Source organism: Chaetomium fimeti (assembly GCF_033439085.1).
Source record: "Chaetomium fimeti strain CBS 168.71 chromosome Unknown B0H64scaffold_2, whole genome shotgun sequence".
Classification (NCBI taxonomy): domain Eukaryota; kingdom Fungi; phylum Ascomycota; class Sordariomycetes; order Sordariales; family Chaetomiaceae; genus Chaetomium; species Chaetomium fimeti.
This window is the reverse complement of record NW_026944330.1, coordinates 219,400-241,550: the sequence shown is the minus strand read 5'-3', so window position 1 is coordinate 241,550 and position 22,151 is coordinate 219,400. Positions and strand designations below refer to the sequence as shown.

At 56.9% G+C, this 22,151-nt stretch overlaps 7 protein-coding genes across 7 annotated transcripts; 3 read left to right on the top strand and 4 right to left on the bottom strand.

Annotated features, from left to right (window-relative positions):
* Positions 1–63: 63 nt before the first annotated feature.
* Positions 64–774, bottom strand: B0H64DRAFT_68084 (uncharacterized protein). Its single transcript, XM_062808609.1, has one exon. The coding sequence runs from the start codon at positions 689–691 to the stop codon at positions 299–301; it is 393 nt and encodes a 130-aa protein (XP_062661700.1). The 5' UTR covers positions 692–774; the 3' UTR covers positions 64–298.
* Positions 775–6,494, bottom strand: B0H64DRAFT_68083 (uncharacterized protein). Its single transcript, XM_062808608.1, has 3 exons — positions 5,804–6,494; positions 1,046–5,753; positions 775–982 (listed from the first exon to the last, which is right to left on the bottom strand). Exons 1-3 carry the CDS (start codon positions 6,257–6,259, stop codon positions 858–860), a joined length of 5,289 nt encoding a protein of 1,762 aa, XP_062661699.1. The 5' UTR covers positions 6,260–6,494; the 3' UTR covers positions 775–857.
* A 1,806-nt stretch (positions 6,495–8,300) lies between these two features.
* On the bottom strand, positions 8,301–13,986 carry B0H64DRAFT_353633 (uncharacterized protein; the record flags this gene model as incomplete). The annotated part of the gene is made up of 2 exons (XM_062801513.1): positions 13,430–13,986; positions 8,301–13,333 (listed from the first exon to the last, which is right to left on the bottom strand). The coding sequence occupies exons 1-2, from the start codon at positions 13,662–13,664 to the stop codon at positions 8,301–8,303; spliced, it is 5,268 nt and encodes a 1,755-aa protein (XP_062661698.1). The 5' UTR covers positions 13,665–13,986.
* A 150-nt stretch (positions 13,987–14,136) lies between these two features.
* B0H64DRAFT_384383 (Pre-mRNA splicing Prp18-interacting factor-domain-containing protein) lies at positions 14,137–15,682 on the top strand. The gene has a single exon (XM_062802994.1). The coding sequence runs from the start codon at positions 14,224–14,226 to the stop codon at positions 15,484–15,486; it is 1,263 nt and encodes a 420-aa protein (XP_062661697.1). The 5' UTR covers positions 14,137–14,223; the 3' UTR covers positions 15,487–15,682.
* Positions 15,527–16,605, bottom strand: B0H64DRAFT_453371 (40S ribosomal protein S9; the record flags this gene model as incomplete). Its single annotated transcript, XM_062807239.1, has 3 exons — positions 15,527–16,218; positions 16,280–16,378; positions 16,541–16,605. 3 exons carry the CDS (start codon positions 16,603–16,605, stop codon positions 15,807–15,809), a joined length of 576 nt encoding a protein of 191 aa, XP_062661696.1. The 3' UTR covers positions 15,527–15,806.
* A 312-nt stretch (positions 16,606–16,917) lies between these two features.
* B0H64DRAFT_370710 (ribosomal protein L21e-domain-containing protein) lies at positions 16,918–17,590 on the top strand (the record flags this gene model as incomplete). The annotated part of the gene is made up of 3 exons (XM_062802100.1): positions 16,918–17,021; positions 17,084–17,131; positions 17,260–17,590. 3 exons carry the CDS (start codon positions 16,918–16,920, stop codon positions 17,588–17,590), a joined length of 483 nt encoding a protein of 160 aa, XP_062661695.1.
* Positions 17,591–18,327: 737 nt separating this feature from the next.
* B0H64DRAFT_429452 (uncharacterized protein) lies at positions 18,328–21,906 on the top strand. The gene is made up of 2 exons (XM_062805898.1): positions 18,328–19,037; positions 19,093–21,906. The coding sequence occupies exons 1-2, from the start codon at positions 18,559–18,561 to the stop codon at positions 21,608–21,610; spliced, it is 2,997 nt and encodes a 998-aa protein (XP_062661694.1). The 5' UTR covers positions 18,328–18,558; the 3' UTR covers positions 21,611–21,906.
* Positions 21,907–22,151: the final 245 nt, after the last annotated feature.

The window sequence follows — 22,151 nt, the reverse complement described above, 5'->3', positions numbered from 1 at the left end:
CAATAGTCGGTCGAGAACCACTCGGAGGCGCGAGGTGCTGACAAAACGGCAAGACAGAGGTACAGATAGTAAGAGCAGCAAAACAGACGCAAAAAGACAACGCATTTCTTGCTCTATCACTTTCAGGCCCAGGAATTTCCAATTTAGTTTTCTCATTCAATCATCAGACGCTGTCTCGCACACTATCCGCTATTGTACAACACCAACTCTTCCTTCCAATAATGAATACCCTCTCCCTTTTTCTTCGGCTTTTCAGACAAGACAGACGAGCGAGCGCCGTAATGCCATGCCCACGAATCTAGTGATGGAATGATAGTTCTGTGCTTTTTGCCTCACTAGCTTTTCGGGCTCGACGGTGTAGACAGGCGGCGTTCTTGAACCACCAAGAAACGGCAACTAATTGTTGGAAATCTTCCGATCCGCCGAAACAAACACCTTGTGAGAAACCCGCGAAAAAAGCCGAGCAGAATCCAACGCCATGTCCGCAAAATCTGAGAAAACATGCGCCAAATGCTGCTTGAGGATAGCCGGACGGAGAGGAACGGGTTGCGCCTTGTTGGGGTGATGCGGAACCGTAGGGGTAGTCGCGTGGATTAGTGAGCAACTGTAGGTGTTGTTGTTGGAGAGTTTGGTGGTAGTACAAAAAGACAACAGTGACGAGAGAAGAGAAAGAGAGAATCATCAACGTCATGACAACCCGTATGCATGGCCGATGTATGCATGACAGAAAACCCCAATGCAGCAGAAAATGGTTCTTGTAACGAACGACGAGAAAGTAATGATGCGCTGGCCCTCAAAAAAGGGGCATCAAAGAGTTGATATTCCAAGGAAATTTAGAGAGTGAGCCTGGACGGTGTTCATGCCCGGGACCTCACGGTGCCAACCGGGGTTGGGGCTGACGAGGGGGTGGGTGAGCGGAAGCCTGCAACCGAATGGCGGCCCTTTTTCGCACTATTAGTGAGGGTGCCGACATCGTGTTTGCCTGTTCGGATTTGTTAGTGCCTGCGTTGTGGACTTGCGTCTACTTAATCAAGGGGTAACTTACCATCGCAGCACGCGCGAACGTTTTCGAGGCGATCAGCCTCGCGGTCCTGCCTCTCGATCATCTCCCGGACATCTTCGGCGCTGTCTTGCAGGTCGCTGGTTTCGTAAATGCCCAGAGCAGAATGGCGCCCCTGGACACTTCGACTTCTCATGCTGCCAAAGGTCCCCGAGATTTTGTTCTCCTTCCAGTAACCGCTGATCCTGCTAAGCGTGCCATACGACGGGCGGCCTTGCGACGCCTTGGAGCGTGAGGGGGTTAATGTCGGAACGCTCATCGAGATGTCCATGGTTGGAGATTGCCGCGCTGATTGGGAGTTGTAGGAGGACAGCGAAGGCGGCGCCCGGCTGCCGTTTGTTGGCCGCTTCCCGGTCGAAGGGTTGAATTCGTCTACGTCCTCCCGCGTGATGTAGCCGGCAAGCTCCTCGGCATCATCCTGCCCTTCGTCTGTCGTGCGGAGCAGCAGGTATGACAGAGCATTGAACCAGGTCTCATGTCGCTGCCCAGTGGTGCAGGTGAACTTGATGCTTCTGCCAGGAGATACGATGATCAAACTCTTCCTGTGCAGGCCTGGCGGCATGGGGTTGTCGTCGGCAACAACCCGAACCGCCTCGATCTGCACGCTCTTGGCCCTCAACTCAGAACGCCCAGCGACCGAAGGGTCGCGATCACTCCAGTAGAGAGTACGCGTATACGGATGAACCCAGAAGTACCTGCGGTGTCTGTTCTCCGATATTTCCCCGCGACCAGCTTTACGTGTGTACTTCCACAGGTACTCGCCAATCATGGTCTGCGTGATTGCCTGGATCATGCGAGGGTCGGTGTTCGGCCCGAAGCCCTGTGGATCGAATCCGCTCACGTGGTGCATGTTGAATCGCGTATCCACCTCGGACGTAAATGATGAGATGGAAGACTTCCGGCTCCGCAGCGTCGCCCGGGAAAGGGACTGCATGTCGTGCATCTCGGCGTGTCCGGGGGTAACACCGGGCCTCCCCGCCACGCGAGGGGTTGGCGTCGCGCGACCGGACACAGAAATTGGTGATGTGGGGCGCCTCGAGCCGGTGGGAGTCCGGGGCCTGAGAGATGCGTTCTGGGGCTTCAACGAAGAAGCAGGGAATAACGGAGGGCCCATGGCGCCAATGGTGCCTTGGCCACCCTGTGAAGAACCGGTCCTAGCGGCCTCGATGGCTTCCTTGTGGTTTGCGGGAAGCGGAGGGACCTCATGAATAGAGGCCATGCCACTAGCTGCGCTGCCAGGTCTCCGTGGTATGGGGCTCTCGAGTACATCAGCACCAGCATCGGAGGGTGCCCCTCTGTTCCGCAGAGGGGTGTCGAAGCTTTCTTGACGAGGCCGATGGATCCTCACCGTAGAGGGGGTACCCATGCTGCCCATCGATATAGACCGCTCTAGAGTAGCCACGCCGGGGGGCTGGAGCTTCTCCCTTATCATTTGGTCGATGGCGTCGGATGTCAAGGCTGTTTGCGCGCCCTGGTCTGCGGTCGGCAAGATCTGCACTTGTGGCGGCGCAGAGTCGGACTCGCTCGACAAAGCTGGTGCGTCCCGTGCTCGGATGGCGTCCTGCTCGCCGTTGACTATGCTTTCCATGTCACGGGGTATGATAAATGCGTTCCTCTTAGGTGTGCGCAGCTCGACAGGTTCACTATGCAGTGACTGAATCCCTGCCAAGCTCAGTAACGGGGCAACAACCTTGGGCACTTCGGATTCAATCGGCTCCACGTTCTGAGCCTCGATACCCGACAGGGACAAGCTGGGCGGGAGAACCTCTGGCTCATCCAGGGGTTCAAGACCCCAGGACCGAACGCTTGAAATAATCAGAGGAGACACCGGGGCTTCGCAAGGAACCACATCCAGTGTTTGAATGGGGGCAAGAGCCAGAGAAGGTGCGGGTGTCTCGGGCTCTTGGAAAGGTTCGACCTCTTCCATCGCGATGGAGGACACCGACAGCTTGATGGGTGAGATGGGCTCCACGTCCTGGGGCTCGACGTGCTCTGACGCAATCGAAGAGAGCGAGAGAGGCAAAGGTACAGGAATGACAACCTTTGGTTCTGAGCGCTCCGCGACCACGGGGGCGGGAAGTTCAACCGGCTCGACGTGCTCGGAAAAGATAGCCGAGCAGGAGAGTGCAATTGGCGAAGGAGGGGGCGTGTCCAGCTCAGCGACGGGCTCGACTTCCTCGATATGGACAGTTGAGAAAGTTAGAGCAACCGGCGTTGGGGCAGTTGGCTCAATGTCCTGAGAAACAACAACAGGAACGCTGAGTGTCTGCGGCTCTGGCAGAGGCGGCTCTGGCTCAGCCACGGGCGAGATGTACTGAGAGACAATCACAGGCATGCTGAGCGTCGGGGGCTCTGGGGGGGGAACCTCGGGTTCGGGCACAGGCTCGATATCCTGAGAAAGGATAACAGGCAAGCTGAGTGCTGGAAGAGGGATCTCGGGTTCCGAGACTGGCTCGATAGCCTGCGAGAGGACGCCAGGCATGCTAAGCTTCGGTAGGGGCGGCTCCAGTTCGGCCACCGGCTCAACATGCACAGAGACCAAAGACGCCATAGACAGGGCCGGGGGCTCCACCAACTCTGCTATCGGCTCCGTCTGTTCAGACAGGATTGATGACACGCTCAGGGGCGGTGGGCTCGGGGTGGCTTCCAGTTCAGACAAAGGCTCGATGATTTGTGTCTGGATGGAAGCGATGCTTGATGCCGCCGGTGCTGACGGGAACAGCTTATTCCACTCGTGCTGAACACTCGCATCGCTGTAAGAGATGGCGGATCCAGGTCTTGACGAGTTCCCGTCCTTGTGTCCGTCTCCCAGCCATTGAGTCGACGCCGGAAACTGGCGAGGTCTAATCACGGATTCCATCGACATTGGGCGCTCAGAATCCTCGCGCACCTCATAACCCCCCTCGCGATCGAGAATCGCGAGGCCTGACCGCAGGTCCATCGGTTCGGTCATCATGCCGCTATCGATCATGATTTTAGGCATTGCTGGAACCTCGGGTGGTGGCGAAGCGCGGCCTCGAGCAATGCTGCCGGGCGTGGCAGGCGTGACAGACCGGATGCTCCTCCGGCTGGGAGTATCGGGGCCTGTGCACGAGTCTTCATCGCTGTTGTCGAAGTCGTTAAGCTCGGCGAATAGGCTCTGGCCACCCGGTGTCACCGGGGCGCTGTTGGCAGGAAGGCTGGACGGGCTGCCCTGCATGGCGGGTTCCTCGCTGAAGTGTCGCGAACGGCGAGAGAGAGAGTTGCGGCTGACGCGCATCCGCATCTTAGGGCCGGATGTTGGCGTCTTGATATCCGAGCTGAAAGAGGGGTAGTCATCGTCCTCGCTGGATGTCGAGGCAGTACTGTCGAAGGAGTAGTGATTGCTAGAGTGATGGGGAGGCAAGGGCGGGGGTCGCTTGATCGAGTTGAGTCCTCGTGATGGCCCAGACTCCGTCTCGGTCGCCGTATCATTATCATCTGACATGTCCTCGACACCAGTCTGGAAGTCTTCGGTTTCAGTTCCGCGCTCATGTGCGGTCTCGAAGGCGGCATCGCTTGTTTCGTTGGCCGTCTCAAAGTGGTCGCTGCTCGACTCGACAGGGGCAACGGTGCTCGCGGGGAGGCGCATATTCGAGGCGCGACGTGAGAGCATGCTGGGGGAAGGGACTTCGGATTGGTCCTCCCATTCAGGGTCTTCGACGACTTCGGTCCTACTAGATCGTGAAACGCCCAATTGGTTAAGCCGGAAAGAGGGCTTCTTGGCCTCGCGCAACTCAGCCTTGCGGCTTTTCTTAGGAGCAGGGTTCGGGTCGCTCCTCAGCTTCTCGACCTCGTCTCGGGCATCCTGAAGCATACGCTTCAATTCCAACTTCTCGGTCTTCTCGCGATGAATGTTGGTCCGCAGGGTTTGGATGGTACGCTGGGCGTGACCGAGAGACGTCTTAAGCGTCTCAGACTCCAGCCCAGAGTGGCGAGGAGTAGGCTTCATGGGCGATGGAGGCGGAGAGTGCTCGGGGGTGTTGTGGTCGGGGGCCGAATTGGAATCCTCTTCGCTCCCGCCGACCGGGCCTTCGCGTTCCAAGGCCCGTCCGCGCTGAAGGGCCGAGAACGCCTTGGCCAGCTCCTGGTTCTGGCCGGTCAGCTCCTCCACCTTCCGTTGAAGCACCGAGCGCTCGGTTTCGAAGACGGCGGCGGTCCGGCGGCTAGTGCCAAGCTCGATCTCGAGGTTCTTGATCTCGGCGGAATGCTTCTCGTCTTGCTTGGCGAAGTTCTCCTTGACTTCTTCGAGTTCCCTCTGGGTGGCATTTCTTTCGGATTGGATGACATTGACGGTTTGCGTCAGCTTCTTCTCGCGCTCGGCGGCATCCTTTTGCCCCGCAATCAGCTCGTGGATTTGGGTCTCGAGGTTCCAGTTCTCGTCCTTGTACCGGCTCTCGCTCTCATCCAGGGTCTTTAAGCGTTGCTGAAATCCCTCGGCCTCGATTTCCAGCTGGGATCTTTCCGATTTGACGTCTTTGAGCTCCTCTTCGCGCTCGGAGAGCAGGGATTGCAAGTTCCGAACCTGGGTGATCAGAGAAGTGCTGATCTCGGCAGCGAATTCGATGTCGTGGATCCTACTCGCGGGCTGATTTCGAAGCTTGCGGTTCGGGACGCCAAACTTTGTCGGCGAGGGGGCGGCAAGCGTCTCAAACTTGGACGGGCTCACGGAACGCTAACAGCGCATCAGCCTAGGCTCTAGAAATGAGAATAGGTTAAACGTACCCTAGCAACACTTTTGTCCGGGGAAAACGGAGAGCTTTGAGCTTCATTGCTAGGCACCCTCTGCTTAGGAAGCAGAGCTCGGGCACTGTCTCGGGCGACCTCGTTGTAATCCTTCTCGATCTCGACAAGCCGTTGGCGAAGTTCCGGGTTCAGCTCGGCCTCGGACTGGAGCTGGTCGACTTCGCGGAGCTTCTCGGTCAGCTCTTTTTGCTGGTGTACAAGTGCGGTTCCCAATTTCCCGGCTTCCTCCATGCGCCGCTCCGTGTCCCGCAAGTGCGCCTGGATCGCCCGCTTGACCTGCTCGGCAGAAGATCCGGGGGCCAAGGCGAAGAGATGGGTGTCAAAGTTGGAGTGCCGTAGATGAGTCGGGCCCGCGGGGGTCCCCATGAAAGGGTCGAAGGTTTCGCCGGCAACCGTAGCCACGACGGGCTCGTCCGAACCAAAAGAGTTCGTCATGGTTGGCGAAGTTGCCGACCAAATAGGTCGTGATCAGAGCGACAAACACGAATGTTTAGCTGGGATGCACAGAATGCAATGTCCCCTCAACACGCAGAGTTCAACATGTGGAAAGACACAGGATTGCGTCGCAAAGACCGAAAATGGCGAGAGGGAAAAGAAGAAAAAAAAGACGAAGAAAATGAAAAGTAAAAAGAGAGTTGTGTGCTATCAAGAAAAGAAGACAATGTCGCGAACGAACAAGGAAGGAATTAGAAGTACTGATTATAGTGTAAGCGAACGAAAGAAGGACAGGCGAGAGAGAGTGAAGACACGGCGTCGAGTTGGTCGAAGATGTCGTTGTTTGTGCCTTGGTTCGGCCCGGAATACGCGACCCCTCGGGCGGTGTTGTTGACTTTAGCAATCGCAAGAGGACACGGGGGGTCAGGGCGTGCGTAGGCGATTGAATCCGACGCGCCGGAGCCAGCAAATCAGACTCGTCCAAACGACATCCACCGAAACAAAAAGGACAACAGCGCACAGGCCGGAGACCGGGGCAAGCGCAGCCTGTTGCAAACGAAATTATGAAAAAAGAACAATTGAAATCGGGGGCGGCGACAGCGCAATTGGGGGGGATAACTAGACGTGAATCCAGCAGCGAGGAAGGCAAGAGTCTGCTGGACGACTCGGAGGTTGAGGGGCGAACGAGGGAGCTTCACTCGCAATCGCAAGGGATGATTTTTGGTCTCCTCATCATCGCAAGAAGTTGTTGGCCTGAGGCAGCAACAAATTGATTTCCTGGTGTGAATGAATGTGATTTATTCCTGGAATGCCCCACCCCAGCTTCGTTGCCAAGCCGCCAACCAGCATCATCCTCCGCTGCTTCTGGTTCCGAGCCTTCTCGAACATGACTTCGATTTGGATCGCTCATCCACAGCAGATTGCAATGTTCCTCGTCCAATAACTACACAGGACTTGTCTCCGGCAAAGGACGCCTCTCCAAATTCTGCGTCTTCCCGCGACATCACACTTGCAGAGGGCTGTCAAGCTGCGTAAGGAATTTTTATTGAGCATTGAAAACGGAGGGTCCGTCCGAAAAAGGCAATAGTTACAGCGCAACAACAGGGCTGCCTCTCCCCTGACACAGGCCAAGCAGTGCGCTTCGATCCTGAGAAAAGAGTTGGTTAATCAAGGCTCAGCTCGACCCTGGTAAAAGCTGCCCATGATTTCCGAGATCCACCCCCGGAGATGGCAGGAACATGCAAAATTATGTCGACCTCCAGTCCGACAGTATCCGGTCAAATCCGGACCGGGGTTCCTCATCATCACCCGTTTTCACGGCGGTTGAACCAGGCGGGGTCGTCAGTCCAGGCAGCAAGGCACGCGAGAGATTTATCGGGCTTCAAGCGATGAATGCTGTGTCAATTCTTGACCGAAAAAATGCGACCTGTCGATGGATTGTGTCAGGGGGTACGGATCTGTCCTGAATCACGCATGCTGTATGTTTCACCTTGGTGGAGGTCGCACTTATAAATGACTGGTGTACACCAACTGTAGCCAGCCGGGATTGGGCGAGACTCTAACGAGGTATTTGATGATTCCGTGGCCAGTTCTCAGCTCGCATCCTGGCTATTCGGAAGCGGATCTGGTTGGAAGATGGTCAACGGACAGCTCACGAGCTGATGGGAAAGAAACGGGGGTCTATGAGACTCGGGTCATCGTCTCCGAGTGTGTCATCCCAGGACTGCCCTCCAAAGATCACGGACATGACGGGGCTCAACATGGACGGTAAAATAAAATAAATATGAAGAAAGGCAAAACAATCTGCCCGTCCAACAAGGCACAGAATGATGCTGTGTAAATGCCAAATCTGTAGTCCCTCAACACCACCCATGCCCCACCGCCGAACCCATCCAGTCATCCACGTCCATATGCAACACCATCGTTACTCATCCCTCATCCAACACCACCCGCTTCAAATGCACCCATCAAAACCCATCAAATCCAACATCCCCCCCTCTCCCATACCACAAGTACCACCACCACCACCCCTACCCCCACATCACCAATCCAACCCACCCCCTCCCCCCCTTCCCACCACCCTCGCACCAAGCCTCCCCAAAAGCGGCTCCAACACCGCCCTCTCCGCGCCAACCCTCACGCGCTGCTTGACCCTCGTATAAAACACCGGACAGTCCCTACTGTCACACGGCACGTCGCCACCACCACCACCACCCCCACCACCACCGCTACCGCAGCCGGGGGCCTCGAGCGGCGCAAACCCCGCGCAGCTCTGGCACACCTTCACCACGTCGGCGTACCGCCGCTGCTCGGCGTTCAGGCGGGTTTGGAGGAGGGCCATGGTGCTGGAGGGGGTGCTGGCGCAGCGGGTGCAGATTGGGAGGGGGGTGGTGGTGGTAGTCTGAGAAGGTTTGGACATCTTGACGTTGCAGGCTAGGCAGGAGGTGGAGTTGAGGAAGAATTCGAGGGTTTTTTTGTTGTTTGCGGTTGTGGTGGTGGTGTTGTTGGACATGGCGGCTGTGGTGGCAGCGGAGGTCATTTCCAACCGGCGGACTTGCTGGACCTTGGGCATCTCGTCGTACCAGGCCCGGACGTTGGCGCCGACCAGGTTGAAGATGCGCTCGAGGGGCGGGATGAGGTTCTTGGAGATGTAGTACTCCGCGTCGAGCGACGCGTGCGGGTTGTTGAGCAGGTCTTCCGGCGCGACGCAGCGGTCGATCAGGCGCGCCCCTGGTGCTCCCGAAACAACCACGTACGGTACCCGCTCGCCGTATTGTGGCTCCGCGCGGGCGTCCTCGAGCATGCGCTTCGTGCTGATCAGGGCGCCGGGCGGACCGGGCCCTTTGCCGCTGTAGGTTCCAAGCTTCAGTTCTTTCGCAAATACGAAGTCTTGGATGGAGACCGCGCCGCGCATGATCTTGGAGCATTGAGATTGGAAATACTCCTTAACTTGGCTGAGGTCGGCCGTCTCAAACAGGATCTTGAGCGCCTTCTCCTCAATCTTCTGCTCCGCCGGCGTCCCGTCGCGGCGGACCGTTTCAATACCCTTCGCGTCGAACTCGGGTACCGTCTGGTCACGGCTTTCGTACTTGTACCCAACGTAGCGCTTCTTGGCGAGCAGCACACACGGGTGGTACACCTTCTCGAACTTTAGTTTCACCGGCCGTGGGTTCAGGTCGGTGATTTCCTTGGCCATCTCGGCTCCTATGTCGAAAGCCTGTTCGCGTGTCCGCCCTTTGAGATAGACAAACAGACTGTCGGTATCGCCGTAGACCACCTCGGCACCCCACCGCTCGACGGAGTGGATGTAGGCGATGGCTCGCTCGAGCGTCTCGCGGCCCGTCTGCACAATGCTGTCGGCGATCTCGGCGCAGGGCATTCTGCCGGAGTATGAGGCCGACGTGTACCCATAGGTGACGTTGGCAAGGAGCTTGAGTGCAAGTTGTCGGTTGTGCAGAAGCTTTTGCAGCGTCTTGTCGTCTTTGTCCTCCTTCATGCCGCTCTTGACCATCACGCGAGTCTCGAGAATCTCCGTGAGCATCTTGGCGAGAAGCGATTTCCGGATCTCGGGCTTGGTGTACATCATGCCGTTTGGGGCGATGTTGATGTGGTCTTTCAGGAGTTCCAGGAGACCTTCTCTTCTCTTGTACTCGGTGAAACCCATCTTGTTGGTGCCACGCCAGCTGACAACGCGGCCCAGGCATGTCGAGTAGCAATAGTTGTACGCAATCATGACGCTGGGGTACAGGCTCTGAAAGTCCAGGACCAGTAGGGGGCTTGGATAGAAAGCACTCTGTGGTTCCATGACCAGAGGCAAGCACTCCAGAGCGTTCTGGCCGCCGACCTGCTTCCTGTTGGGCGAGACCAAAAGGAAGTTCTCCGGTTTGGCGATGCGGAACATGATCGACTCGACCTTGAATTGCGAACCCCTCGAGAAAACGGAAAAGAAATCGACGCCTAGAAGCCTCGCTTGCTCACTCGTCCGCGGAATCAGCTCGTTGGCTTCGATTACCTCAATGTCCATGCGTGTCCTCTTGAGATAGTAACGGAGGACTTTGTTCAAGTCACTCGGTCGTCCACTCGAGTACCAGTCCGTCAAGGTTCGCCACGAGTAATGCGGAATCCGACGGTGCAAAAGATGCCACACAACATTCTCCATGCTGTACTGGAGAAGGTTGAGCTCGCCTCGCATGGCTCTCCAGACATTGATAATATGTCTGCCTGTCACATGGAGGTTGGACGTTGTCTTGTTACCCCAAGAATCCGCATTCTTGCCAAACTTGCCGAATGACTCGGACTTCATGCGTGAGAACTCGTTGCACAAGTCGAACTCGTACTTGTGCATTGCCCGCTCAACTAAGTAGCCCCAGGAGCTCCCGTGAACTTCGTATCCGGTGAGGATATCTGGGTCGTGCGCCCGCACAATCTCCACCATCTTGACCAGGAGGTCCAGTTCAGACGCCTCTTCAGCCACCTCGACAGAGGTTTGGCCGCGTACCTGCTTGGCGAGAAGGCCATCTTCCGAGAGCACGACGATCCCAGTTATGGTGCTGTCGTCAGACTGGCTGCCGAACAGGCATTGTTCGTCTGATCTCAGGCACCAAAAAATGCACTGGACTTCGTCTTCCTCGGGGTTTGGGACCAATTTCCCCCTAGTGTTGACGTGCACCTCGAGGCTCATGGTGCTCATGTACTGCGCCTCGTGCTGGACGCTGGTTGACTTTTGCTTCTGCGAGTACTTGAAGCCGTGCGTGCTCTTCGGCGTTGGCCCGACGATCTGCGACAGTTCTGGCTTTTGCGTTTGGGTGGCGGGTGGCGGCCGACCAGGGCGAGTCCTCTTAATCTTGCTTTTCTCCTTCTCATCCCACCATCCGCTCACTTCGGCGAATGTTGGAGGCGGCTCGGCTATCTCCCAGCTCCGTAGGGTACACAGGCTTTGCTGCTTCTCATAGCTCGCCTCCATCGCGGAGAGATCTGGTGCTAGATCTGGTTTTACCCCAAACGTAGCCGGGGACTGGCCTGTTGGATCGAAATCGGGCAGGTAGGGGAGATTGTTACCGTCCAACCGGTATTCCCTTCCAGCATACTCCCTTGGTCTCGGCGGCACGTCCTCGTCTTTGCTGTAAAAGGCGTCCTGATAGATGACATCCGGCAGCCCGTATAACTGCATCGTCGAGCATACCTCCGCTGCAGATGGCGGCGTGCTATTAACGAGAAACATCGTGGTCTGTCCACTCCAGTGTAGAGTCGGGCGTGGAGGGGTACTCGGTGTCTTGGACGGTGTCGCCGACGTCCGGGATGCCGATGCCTCAGAGCTCGACTTGACTTCCTGGATGGACACAAGAGGGTCAAAGGACACTTGCTTTCTTGCCGAGCCACTAATTGTACCCTCGTCACTCCGCTGTGAAGCGCTTCGCTGGGTGAGCCTCAATATCGTATCCGGATCATGGGGATCTTTAACAACTTGGAAGCTAAGGGTCTGGTTTCCCTGGGATTTCTGGGAGCTCCCTTTGCCGGGGGTCTTATTTTGTTGCGACGATGGTGCTAGCGCCGTAACGGGGCTGGGGGGAACGAGCTCTGGCTTTCCGGCCACCGCAATCAGTTCGGGGGCAGGAGCATTAACAGCACAAGTATGGTGGGAATCCTCGCGTGGATCATTGCACCTCGGTCGTTTTCGCGAAGCGTCGTTTTCTAGAACTGGAGAGGGGCGCTTAAGGGCGCCTGACCCCGCTGCCTCAAAGGCGGCCCTTCGACTGCCAACATCCTTGGATGTTAGTTCCAAGGCCGTCGCCTCCAGAAGGAGTTCCCTCGGCAGTGGGATCGATGGACGCCTGCCAGAGCGTAATCCGCTGACCCCGAAACCCCCGTCGAGGCCTTTGATTTCCCGCTTCAACTCTGCAATAAGCCTGTGCGGTTGTTCCTGTAAACCACTGGCGGGGAAGGTTTCTGCTTGTTTGATGCACGCAGAGGAGACGCCAACACTGAGAGGGATTTTCTTCCGCTCCGACTGTTCATCAAGCCGGACTGCACGTTCCTTCTTTGTGCGATCTTGGTCAGAATCATCCGGAAAGATCTGGTCTTCTTGCTCGGGGGCTTCAAGCTCAAGAAGCCCTTTTTCGTCCACTTGGATGCTGCTGGCCACGTCCGTGTGACCTTGCAGCAACTTTTGCTCGAGCCCCAGAGCAGGCAACAAGTTCTCCGGGAACAAGTCCTCGACAGATTGAATCACGGTCTGGACTGCGTCTCCGTCCGGTTCCGATTTGACGTACTCGAAAAATGTCAAGCCCGTCCCATCTTGCTTGCTTTCCTGCTCAATCAACTCCTGAACCTGTTCTCGGTACTCCTCCTCATGAATCCACGCAGGCGGCTGCGAATGACGCGGATCGGCAGACATGGTAACGAGTGCTTCCTGAGGGAACGGACTACTCCCAGGTTTCGGCTTCGCCATCTGCTTTTTCCTGCGCTTGGTCTCATCTTTCCACAGCCCCGCCATGCTGTGTACTAGCTTCAGATCGGAGGGGATGGGTTGTTGCCGTTCGATGAAGTCATGGTGTAACTGGCGCTCCTTCACGGCTTTCCGGTTCAAGATATGCTGAACGCAGATGTCGACTTCAATGGAACAATGGCTGGCCCGAGGGAGACTCAGCTCATTAGTGATAGTTGCAGGCAAAATGGTGTTACTATCCCAAATTCGCGGAGGTTCACCGGGGCCGGCAGGGTCCGGAATCGGGGCGCGGAACCTCACGTTTTCGGCATCTAGGTAGTCGCAACCGTACAGGTTGTAGTCGGCCATGAACTGGAGGAGATACTGCAAGTGTGCCTCGTAGGGTTGGAACTTTTGGCCCATCACGAGCCCCTGTAGCAAGAGATCGGCCAGCCTGGTCATGACAACCGGGTTAAGCATGTATATCTTGAGATAGTAGCGATACCCAACATGAAAGCCGTAGAATGGTACCCCTTTGACGAGGGTCACGCGGGCAACAAATCTCTGAGGCCCCCGAGATTGGTCTCTGCGGTAATTGATGGCCAGGGCGCGGTCGATGGAGAGGTGTAACCCGTAGATGTACTCAGATACTACGCAACGTATGAGCACAACCATACTTGGTATAATTGCAAGAAAAGAAAAAAGAAACAAAAAAGAAACAAAAAAAGAAGAAGAAACCTGCTCACCCGTTGACTTATCCAGGGGCCCTCGGTACTCGACATAGAGGTAGGGGAATGCGCCATGGATGTGAGCGCACACCTTCTGACCGGTCTCGGTGGATCCAAACACGCGAATGACGGGAACTTTGGGCTGACGAGTAGTCTCCGAGAGTTGAGCATCTCGGCGCAACTGGGGATCATATCGGGTTGGTGTGGTCTGGTAGTGGTCGATGCAGTTGAGTCGGACTCGAAACCCGTCCATCTTGACCGTGTTGTCGAGTTTCCGCGTCGAGAAACCAAGCGCAGAAACACGGTATCATTTTGGGGTTTCCAAAAATGAAGCTAAAATATGAGAGGGATTTCGGTGGTTGGCGAAAATGCAGCAATGAATCAAAGCGCGACGCTCATAACTCACGACGCGGTTGCAGGCTCCGAGCAGTCGCGCCGCAGTGGAGCAGCGAGGCGCCAAAGCACGTGAAACTCAGACACAAAGAATCAAAGCAGCACACGGTAAAATATCACTCGCTTAAGCACAGATGCTCTCGGACCTGTCCTGCTCACTGCTCGCAAGCCCGGCTATTTTCATGACCGTCTACCTTAGTTTTTGGTGACGAACCGAGAGTCAAAGGTGTAAGTGGAGGCAACGCTTAGACCATGAAAACGTCTAGGGGTTAGGGTTATCAGTGACATTAAACTTTCGCCTCCCGAGCCTCGGTGCATATTCATAACCATCCTGTCATCCTCTTCCTCTTCCTCTTAGCTCAATTCCTCCCAATTTCTTCCGTATCCAACAGTCAGCGCAACTTGTTCATATATCCAATATGCCTCCACCACAATCCAGGCGGCCAGAAACCGCATCAGCCGCAGCTGCAGCCGCCAGCGCAGACAGCGGCTCCGGCGCGGGAGCAGCGCGCAAGGAAGACAACATCTACATCCCCTCCTACATCAGCAAGCAGCCCTTCTACGTCAGCGGGCTCGACGACCACGACGACTCGCTGCAACATCAGCGGCGCACGACCCACGACGAAGAGAACCTCACGTTCGAGCGGGGCGGCAAGAAGGCCGGCGCGGCGCGGACGAAATGGGTCAAGGGCGCGTGCGAGAACTGCGGCGCCATGGGCCACAAGAAGAAGGAGTGCCTCGAGCGGCCGCGCAAGGTCGGCGCCAAGTTCAACGGCAGGGACATCCAGGCGGACCGGACCGTGCGGGACGTCAAGCTCGGGTACGAGGCCAAGCGCGACGTGTGGGCGGCCTACGACCCGAAGCAGTACAAGGAGGTGGTGGAGGAGTATAACCTGGTCGAGGAGGCGCGGCGCGCGCTGCAGGGCCAGAACGGCGACAAGGGCGACGGCGAGGACGTGTACGAGGAAGGGTTCAAGTACGCCGAGGAGTCGGAGCTCGGCAAGGACAAGACGGTCAAGCAGTCGATGAGAATACGGGAGGACACGGCAAAGTATCTCCTCAACCTGGATTCCGACTCGGCCAAATACAACCCCAAGAAGCGTGCCCTCGTCGACGCCGGCGCGATAGGCGACAAGTCCTCCCAGCTCTTCGCCGAAGAGAGCTTCCTCCGGGCGTCGGGCGAGGCGGCCGAGTTCGAAAAGGCACAGAAATACGCATGGGAGGCGCAGGAGAGGACAGGCGACACGTCGCTGCATCTGCAAGCCAACCCGACGGCTGGCGCGCTGATGCGGAAGAAGGAGGGCGACGAGAGGGAGGCGAAGCGGAGGAAACGAGCCGAGCTGCTCGCCAGCCAGTACGGCGAACAACCGACCGTGCCCGAGGCGCTGAAGGCGGCCATCACCGAGTCCGAGACGTTCGTCGAGTACGACGAGGCCGGTCTCATCAAGGGCGCGCCCAGGAAGGCGGCCAAGTCCAAGTACGCCGAGGACGTCCTTATCAACAACCACACATCCGTCTGGGGGAGCTGGTGGTCTGATTTCAAGTGGGGTTACGCATGCTGTCATTCTTTTGTGAAGAACAGTTATTGCACAGGCGACATGGGGAAACAGGTTGTCAAACAAGCCGATTCATGGGACAAACAGGATGGAGAAGATGGCGAGGGTGCTCGAGATAGTTCATAATGATACCCCGAATATTATTGTTCAAGTCACGTCTTTCCAGTCATGCTTGCAGACTCCATTCTAGGTCGGCACCCATCATTCCACATCTGTCTGCGACAGTCGACATATGGGTCATTGCGGTCGGCGCTTCAGAGAACTAAGGTTTCAATGATTGGTGACCTGCGGGCTGTACTGTACGTGCAAATCTTGATGCATTCCCACTCCCTGACTATAAACGCCGTAAGAGCATGATGCAGAGGTCAAAAGTCCCTGCCCAGACCAATTTTCGTAGCCCGCTCCGTGCAGTCCCAACCATTCCCTTGATGTATCATTCCTGGAATTTACTCGTCATCCTCCTCCTCCTCCTCGCCGTCGCCCTTCTCGGCGGCCTTGGCCTTCTTTCTCCTGACACGGCCAGGGCGGCCGCCACCGAACGGCGAGGTCAGAGCGAAGTCGATGTGCTTCTGGGAGTCGAGACGGACAACGAAAGAAGGAACGTTGACGATCTGCTTGCCGACGCGGATGTGGCGCTGACGGATCAGGACACGAGCGTGGTGGATCGACTTGGCGAGGCCGAGCTTGTAGACGAGAGTCTGGAGGCGGCGCTCCAAGAAATCCTCAACCTTCAGGGCCAGGACGTAATCGAGCTTCATGCGGGACTCGTCGAGGACACCGACGCGGACAAGGCGGCGAATGAGGGCGTTGCCTTCGAACAGACGCTTGGGGTCCTTCTCATCGAGAGTAAGAAGCTCACTGGAGGTGAAGCCGTTAGCTTGCATTTCTCAAGACTGACAAACTCGCTGAGAGTACTTACCGGGCGGCACGACGAATCTTGGAGAGGGTGAGGAGCACACGCCACACCTCACGCTTGTTGCGGAGACCATACTCGCCAACGAGCTTCAACTCTGAGTCCCTGGGGTTCCGAAAGTTAGTCCACGATCACAATCGACATAAGCACAGACAAGCTGCTGCTCAGTGGCCGGTGATGTTTGCGAGCATGCGCAGGGTCCGCATTCGCGATGACCGCCGCGCAGAGGCTGCAATTGACGGAGAGTAAAACCGGGATCAAACGCACAAACGAGCGGCCTCGAAGGGGCGACGCGGGACCTTGGCGGTCTTGGAGTATGAACGCGGCGCCATCTTGTCGTTGAGGCTATCAAAGGTTGGTCGATCGAAGCAAAAGTTCGCAAAGTTGGAGCCGAACTGAAGGTTGGGAAAATTGGAGGCACGAGGGGGATTTGTGGTGGTCCGTGCGTATCGCGCCCGCTCGCTTGCCCTAACGATTGCGGGCTGGCCAGAGCGCATTGGGCGCACGCACGCTGCTTAGTCACCCAAACCTCAAATCCCGACTTGGATTTGCTTCCACACAAAAAATCCCCAATTTTTGCAGCCTGCAGCAACCACCGACTTCGACATATCGATCCACGCCGACATACCCAGCAAACAGGCAAGATGGGTCACCCCGCAGGTCTCCGCGCTGGTACGAGATACGCCTTCTCTCGGAATTTCCGGGAGAAGGGTATGATCAGGCTCTCGACCTACCTGAAGACGTACAAGTATGTCGGCGCGTTGTGCAGCGGGGCGGTTGCTGAGAGATGGGTCGCTAATTGGCAAACAGGGTCGGCGATATTGTCGATATCAAGGTCAACGGTGCCGTCCAGAAGGGGTAAGCGAAACCCCGAATCCCTGAGCACTCAGAGAGTTACAAGAGCGATTGGGACCGCGGGATTGCGCGCCGCATCAAGGATCGCATGATTTGACGGGAACTGAGGAACTGACTTTGGACACCAACAGTATGGCGCACAAGGTCTACCACGGCAAGACCGGCGTTATTTACAACGTCACCAAGTCGGCGGTCGGCATCATCATCTACAAGAAGGTCAAGCACAGGTACCTCGAGAAGCGCCTCAACATCCGGATCGAGCACATCCAGCCCTCGCGGTCAAGGGACGACTTCCTGCGCCGTGTCAAGCAGAACGCCGAGCTGAAGAAGAAGGTCAAGGTCGAGGGCCAGCCAGTGCAGCTCAAGAGACAGCCCGCCATGCCCCGTGAGGCCCGGACGATCTCGGTCAAGGACAACAAGCCGGAGACGGTCGCCCCTGTTGCGTACGAGACCACGATTTAAGGGAACTCGTGGCGGGTTGCTGGATTTGGTGGGGTTAGACACGGCTTGCTTCTTTCTCTCTGCATGGGGTTCATCGCGTTCGGCACGGAAAGATCTCCTGCATGGAATTGGTCTGGGATGCGGGAGTGCTCATAGGAATCAAAATACCAATGGCATGACCAATAGCGGCTCGCAGCACCCTCCTTGCCCATCCTACATGGTGCAACTGTGAAGCGCAGCCCGTTGAAGTTGGGACTTGCGGGGGATACACTGCGTTGGGGACATGGACAGGAGAGACCCCAAACAGGCGTCCGGGCTCGCTCTGGCCCGGGCGCTACTGCCCGAGACAGCAGCATGAGAGAACCCAAGTTTAACGGAACAATCCAAGAGCAAGCCAAACCTGAAGCAACTGCGCAGTTCTCAATCCATCCATACGAAGTACTCGGGACGCTTTCACGAGGCTTTGATGATGCATTGGGTGTGAGTGAACATCTCCCAACTACGTAAATGGACACCACGTATTTCATGAGCAGAAGACACATTCATTACCCCACCCCATACCTCGCTTTCCAATCCCGAATTTGTTGAGCCTTGCCATCGCGAAGACATGGGCCTTGCCCGATCCGTGGCGGGGCCGTGACCGTTAGCCAATCAGGGCAGCGCGGGGAAGCACGGCGGATCGCTCAGCGCTCTGGCTGGCGCTATGGCCCACTGCCCGGGAGCTGCGCCGGCTGCGAAGGTTCCAGGTTGTCTGTCATCAGCGAACGAACGAACAGGCCGACTTCCAGTTGGTTGGCTCCGCCGTTTGAAACCAAAGTCCAATGCGCCGACTCCTGCGCTTTCCAGTCAATACCAGGGCCGGAGCTGCACTACGACTTGAATCGATGCGCCCGCGAGTTCTCGTTCAGTTTGGCAGGTAGCAGGGCCGACACTCTGTCACTCTGCCGCCGCCAAAGTGCCCGCACTGAGTGCAACCAACAATCGCCGCCATGAGTTGGTCCGCCTTCCTACTGACATACCTTCTCGGAGGCATAACCTTTCTCCCGCTGCTCGTGATTGCCGTCTTTGCACACGCCTACTTCAATCTCCCCTACCGCCAGGATGCCGACCCCTCGCGGACCGAAACCGGCGGTAACGACGACCTAGTCCAGCCCAGCGACGACCTCGAGCCCCTCAAGGCAACACAGAAGGACGGCGCCAAACCTCGGGCAGTCCAACATGAGCAGGATGTTGCGGCTGGCTACTTCGCCGTGTGCCGCGAGTACACGCCAATGGGAATCAACGCGAAGCCGATTGAACGTGCGACACCCGTCGGCTCGGCCACGGTAGCTGCGCCCAGCCCCAGTGTCTATCAGACCATGTACCGCAGCATCTTCGACCGGAAGCAGAATCAAGGACCCTTGGATGCTAAGAATGGCGCCAGCCAGCGCCCCAAAAAGGCTGGCAATGTGTTTTATGTGGTGCTCAGGTACGCGATGCATTCTCCGGGTCAGTGTCACGACCATGGCTAACCAGCCACACAGACACGGCCACCTGATGTTGTTTGACGATGACGAGCAGCTCGAGGTACGCCATGTTGTGTCTCTCGCCCATCACGACATCAGCATATACTCTGGGGAACCAGTGACGCCAGAGGGGGAGCTGTGGATCAAGCGCAACGCTATCTGTCTTTCGCGTCGGACGGGTGGTCCGGAACTGAGCCCGGACAGCCAGCTGTCGAAACCCTTTTACCTGTTCTCTGAGAATTGCTCCGCAAAGGAGGATTTTTACTTCGCCCTGCTGCGCAACCAGGAACAAGCCGGCACCGCGGGAAACAAGGCACCGACACCCATCCAGTTCGACATGGAAAACATCATCTCGCTAGTTCAGAAGCTCCACTCATCCGAGGAACACATGCAGACTAGGTGGTTGAATGCCATGATTGGAAGAGTGTTTCTGGGAGTCCACAAGACCAAGGACATGGAGAACTTCATCAGGGAGAAGCTTACGAAGAAAATATCCCGCGTGAAGCGACCGGCGTTTCTGTCCAACATTGCCATCAAAGCCATCGACACGGGTGACTCGGCGCCCTACATCACGAACCCCCGTCTAAAAGACCTGACGGTCGAAGGGGAGTGCGGTATGGAAGCCGACGTGCGCTACACGGGCAATTTCCGGCTCGAAGTCGCAGCAACCGTCCGCATCGACCTGGGCTCTCGTTTCAAAGCGAGAGAAGTCAACCTGGTTCTTGCTGTTGTCCTGCGAAAATTGGAAGGCCACGCACTCTTCAAAATAAAGCCTCCACCTAGCAACCGTATATGGTTTTCCTTTCAACAAATGCCAAAGATCGAGATGACGATCGAGCCCATTGTCAGCTCCCGACAAATTACATACACGGTTATTCTTCGCCAGATCGAAAATCGGATCAAAGAAGTAATCGCCGAGACTATCGTTCTGCCGTTCTGGGACGATACCCCGTTCTTTAGCACCGAACACAAGTTCTGGAGAGGCGGGGTCTTCCATGATGATGCCGTGAAGTCTCCGGCTACCCCCGAGTCTGCCGCCGCTCAAGAGGGAGACCTGGGCGAGGTGGAACGCCTCGAGGAGACCCATGGGGTCCAAGAGACCGACCTCCCGACTATCGAGAAGAGCCACACCATGCCCGTCCTCGACAAAAAGCCATCGGTTGGCTTGTTTGGAAGAAAGTCCTCGAGTAAGGCGAGCAAGGCGGACCTGACATCATCTCCCTCTGCATCGTCGACCAGCATCGAAACGAAGGTCGAGGCGAAGAAGGAGGTGAAAACTGAGCTGAAAACTGAGCTGAAGAACGAGGTGAAGAACGAAGCAAAGGATGAGGCAAAGGATGAGGCAAAGGATGAGGCAAAGAGCGACATCGGTTCCCCTCCCCCGGTGCTCTCTGCGCCTTTCGCGCAGCCTTCATCTCCCACAGTAGGGACTATCGCAACCAACGCGGACCAATTCAGGCCCTCATCTTCCCCGCCGGGCGGGGATTCGGCCGTCTCGGCCATGGCAACGCTATCGGCGACGCCCCACGCCCCCTCGCCAGCTCAAGCGCCCACCTCCAACGCGTTCAAGCCTTACATCACTTCAAAGTCGTCCAACATTTCGTCTTCCGGCTCGTCTAGGGATGCCACCGACACTGAAAAGGATGCGGACAACACACCGCAAGCGCGAAGGAACACTGTGTCGTCGACCGAGAGCCGCAGTGACGGTGGGTCTCACTCCCCGACATTGTCTACCAAAAGTTCCGTCCGCGGCCAGACAGGCACTGTTTCCCGGGGCTTTTTTGGTCGCCGCGACACGACATCTTCGGTCTCTTCCGGCATAAGCACGAGCGACTCGCAGAAACGCACGGCGCTCAACGCTGTTGCGAACGCGGCGGCATCCGCCAAGCGATGGGGTTTCAACGCGTTCCAGCGTCGCCCCAATGATGAAGGGGGCGCACACCTTAACCACCTCGATGAGAGCGCACCGGTCCTCGACCTTAGTCAGCCAATGGGCCGCGGTCATCCGCTCCCGCCGCCTGGGACGCCGCTTCCGATGCCCGAGAAGAAAACAGCAACGGCACCAATCCAGGTTCCCAAACGGAAGCCGATTCCTCCACCGTCGGCAGAGGACCACACCGAACACGCCAAACAAGCGGGCGAGCGCAGCCCGGTACCACCTCCCCTTCCGAGGAGACGGCAACCCCAGGATGAGGACGGCGATGAGCACGGCATGCTTGTGGTAACTGCGCCCGCCGAGTCGGAGCCAACGACGCCACTGAGCGCGTCAAACAGCCCTTCGTACCCTCCGCAAGTAGAACAAGTTGAGGACTCTGGCACATCATCACTGAAGGCGGAGGAGACAGTAGCGGCGGACGTTGTAGGGTTGGGGGTGTCGTCGCCTGAGGGGGTCCCGGTCACCGAAGGGGACCAATCGAGCGTCGCAGCCGGGACGCCGGCTTCCGCTGCCGACGACGAGGACTATTCCGCGTGGATGGATAATGCGGAACTGGAGGAGCCGGACCTTCCTGCCAGTACGCAAGCACGAGCAGCTTGAAGCTGATTAGAGTGATTACGGAGTTTACGGTTACGGCCTTGGGGTTGCGACGGCAAGCAAGCATGGCGCATTAGCTGGATACATGGGCACATTGATAAAGGCTACCTTGTGGGATTGTACGGGACACGGCGCACGCATATCATGGCATTATTACGGGCGTGGGTTGATTATTCGAATGCACCTAATCTATATTTTCTTCGTCTTTCACCTGACATTGTATAGTACACTTTTAATCAGGAGGCGTTGTCATGCTACAAGTAGTTCTCAAACAACCTGTCACGCTTATCACCACAGCCAGACTGTTCCTCATATGGCTTTCCTTCTATTTCTTCCAACTTGGTTTCAGCCTCTGGTCATGTTTTGGTGCAGGTTAGTTCTGTTTCTCGCCGCCTCCCGCCGCCTCCCGCTCGCTTACGGGTCGACGCCACGACAACCAAGAACGGCTAATATTTCAGAAACCGCCAACGTTGATTGCGGTAATATGAGGAAACACCTGGTACCTTATATTGGGAATTTGCTTGGCCTCAACGGCTGCCCGTTG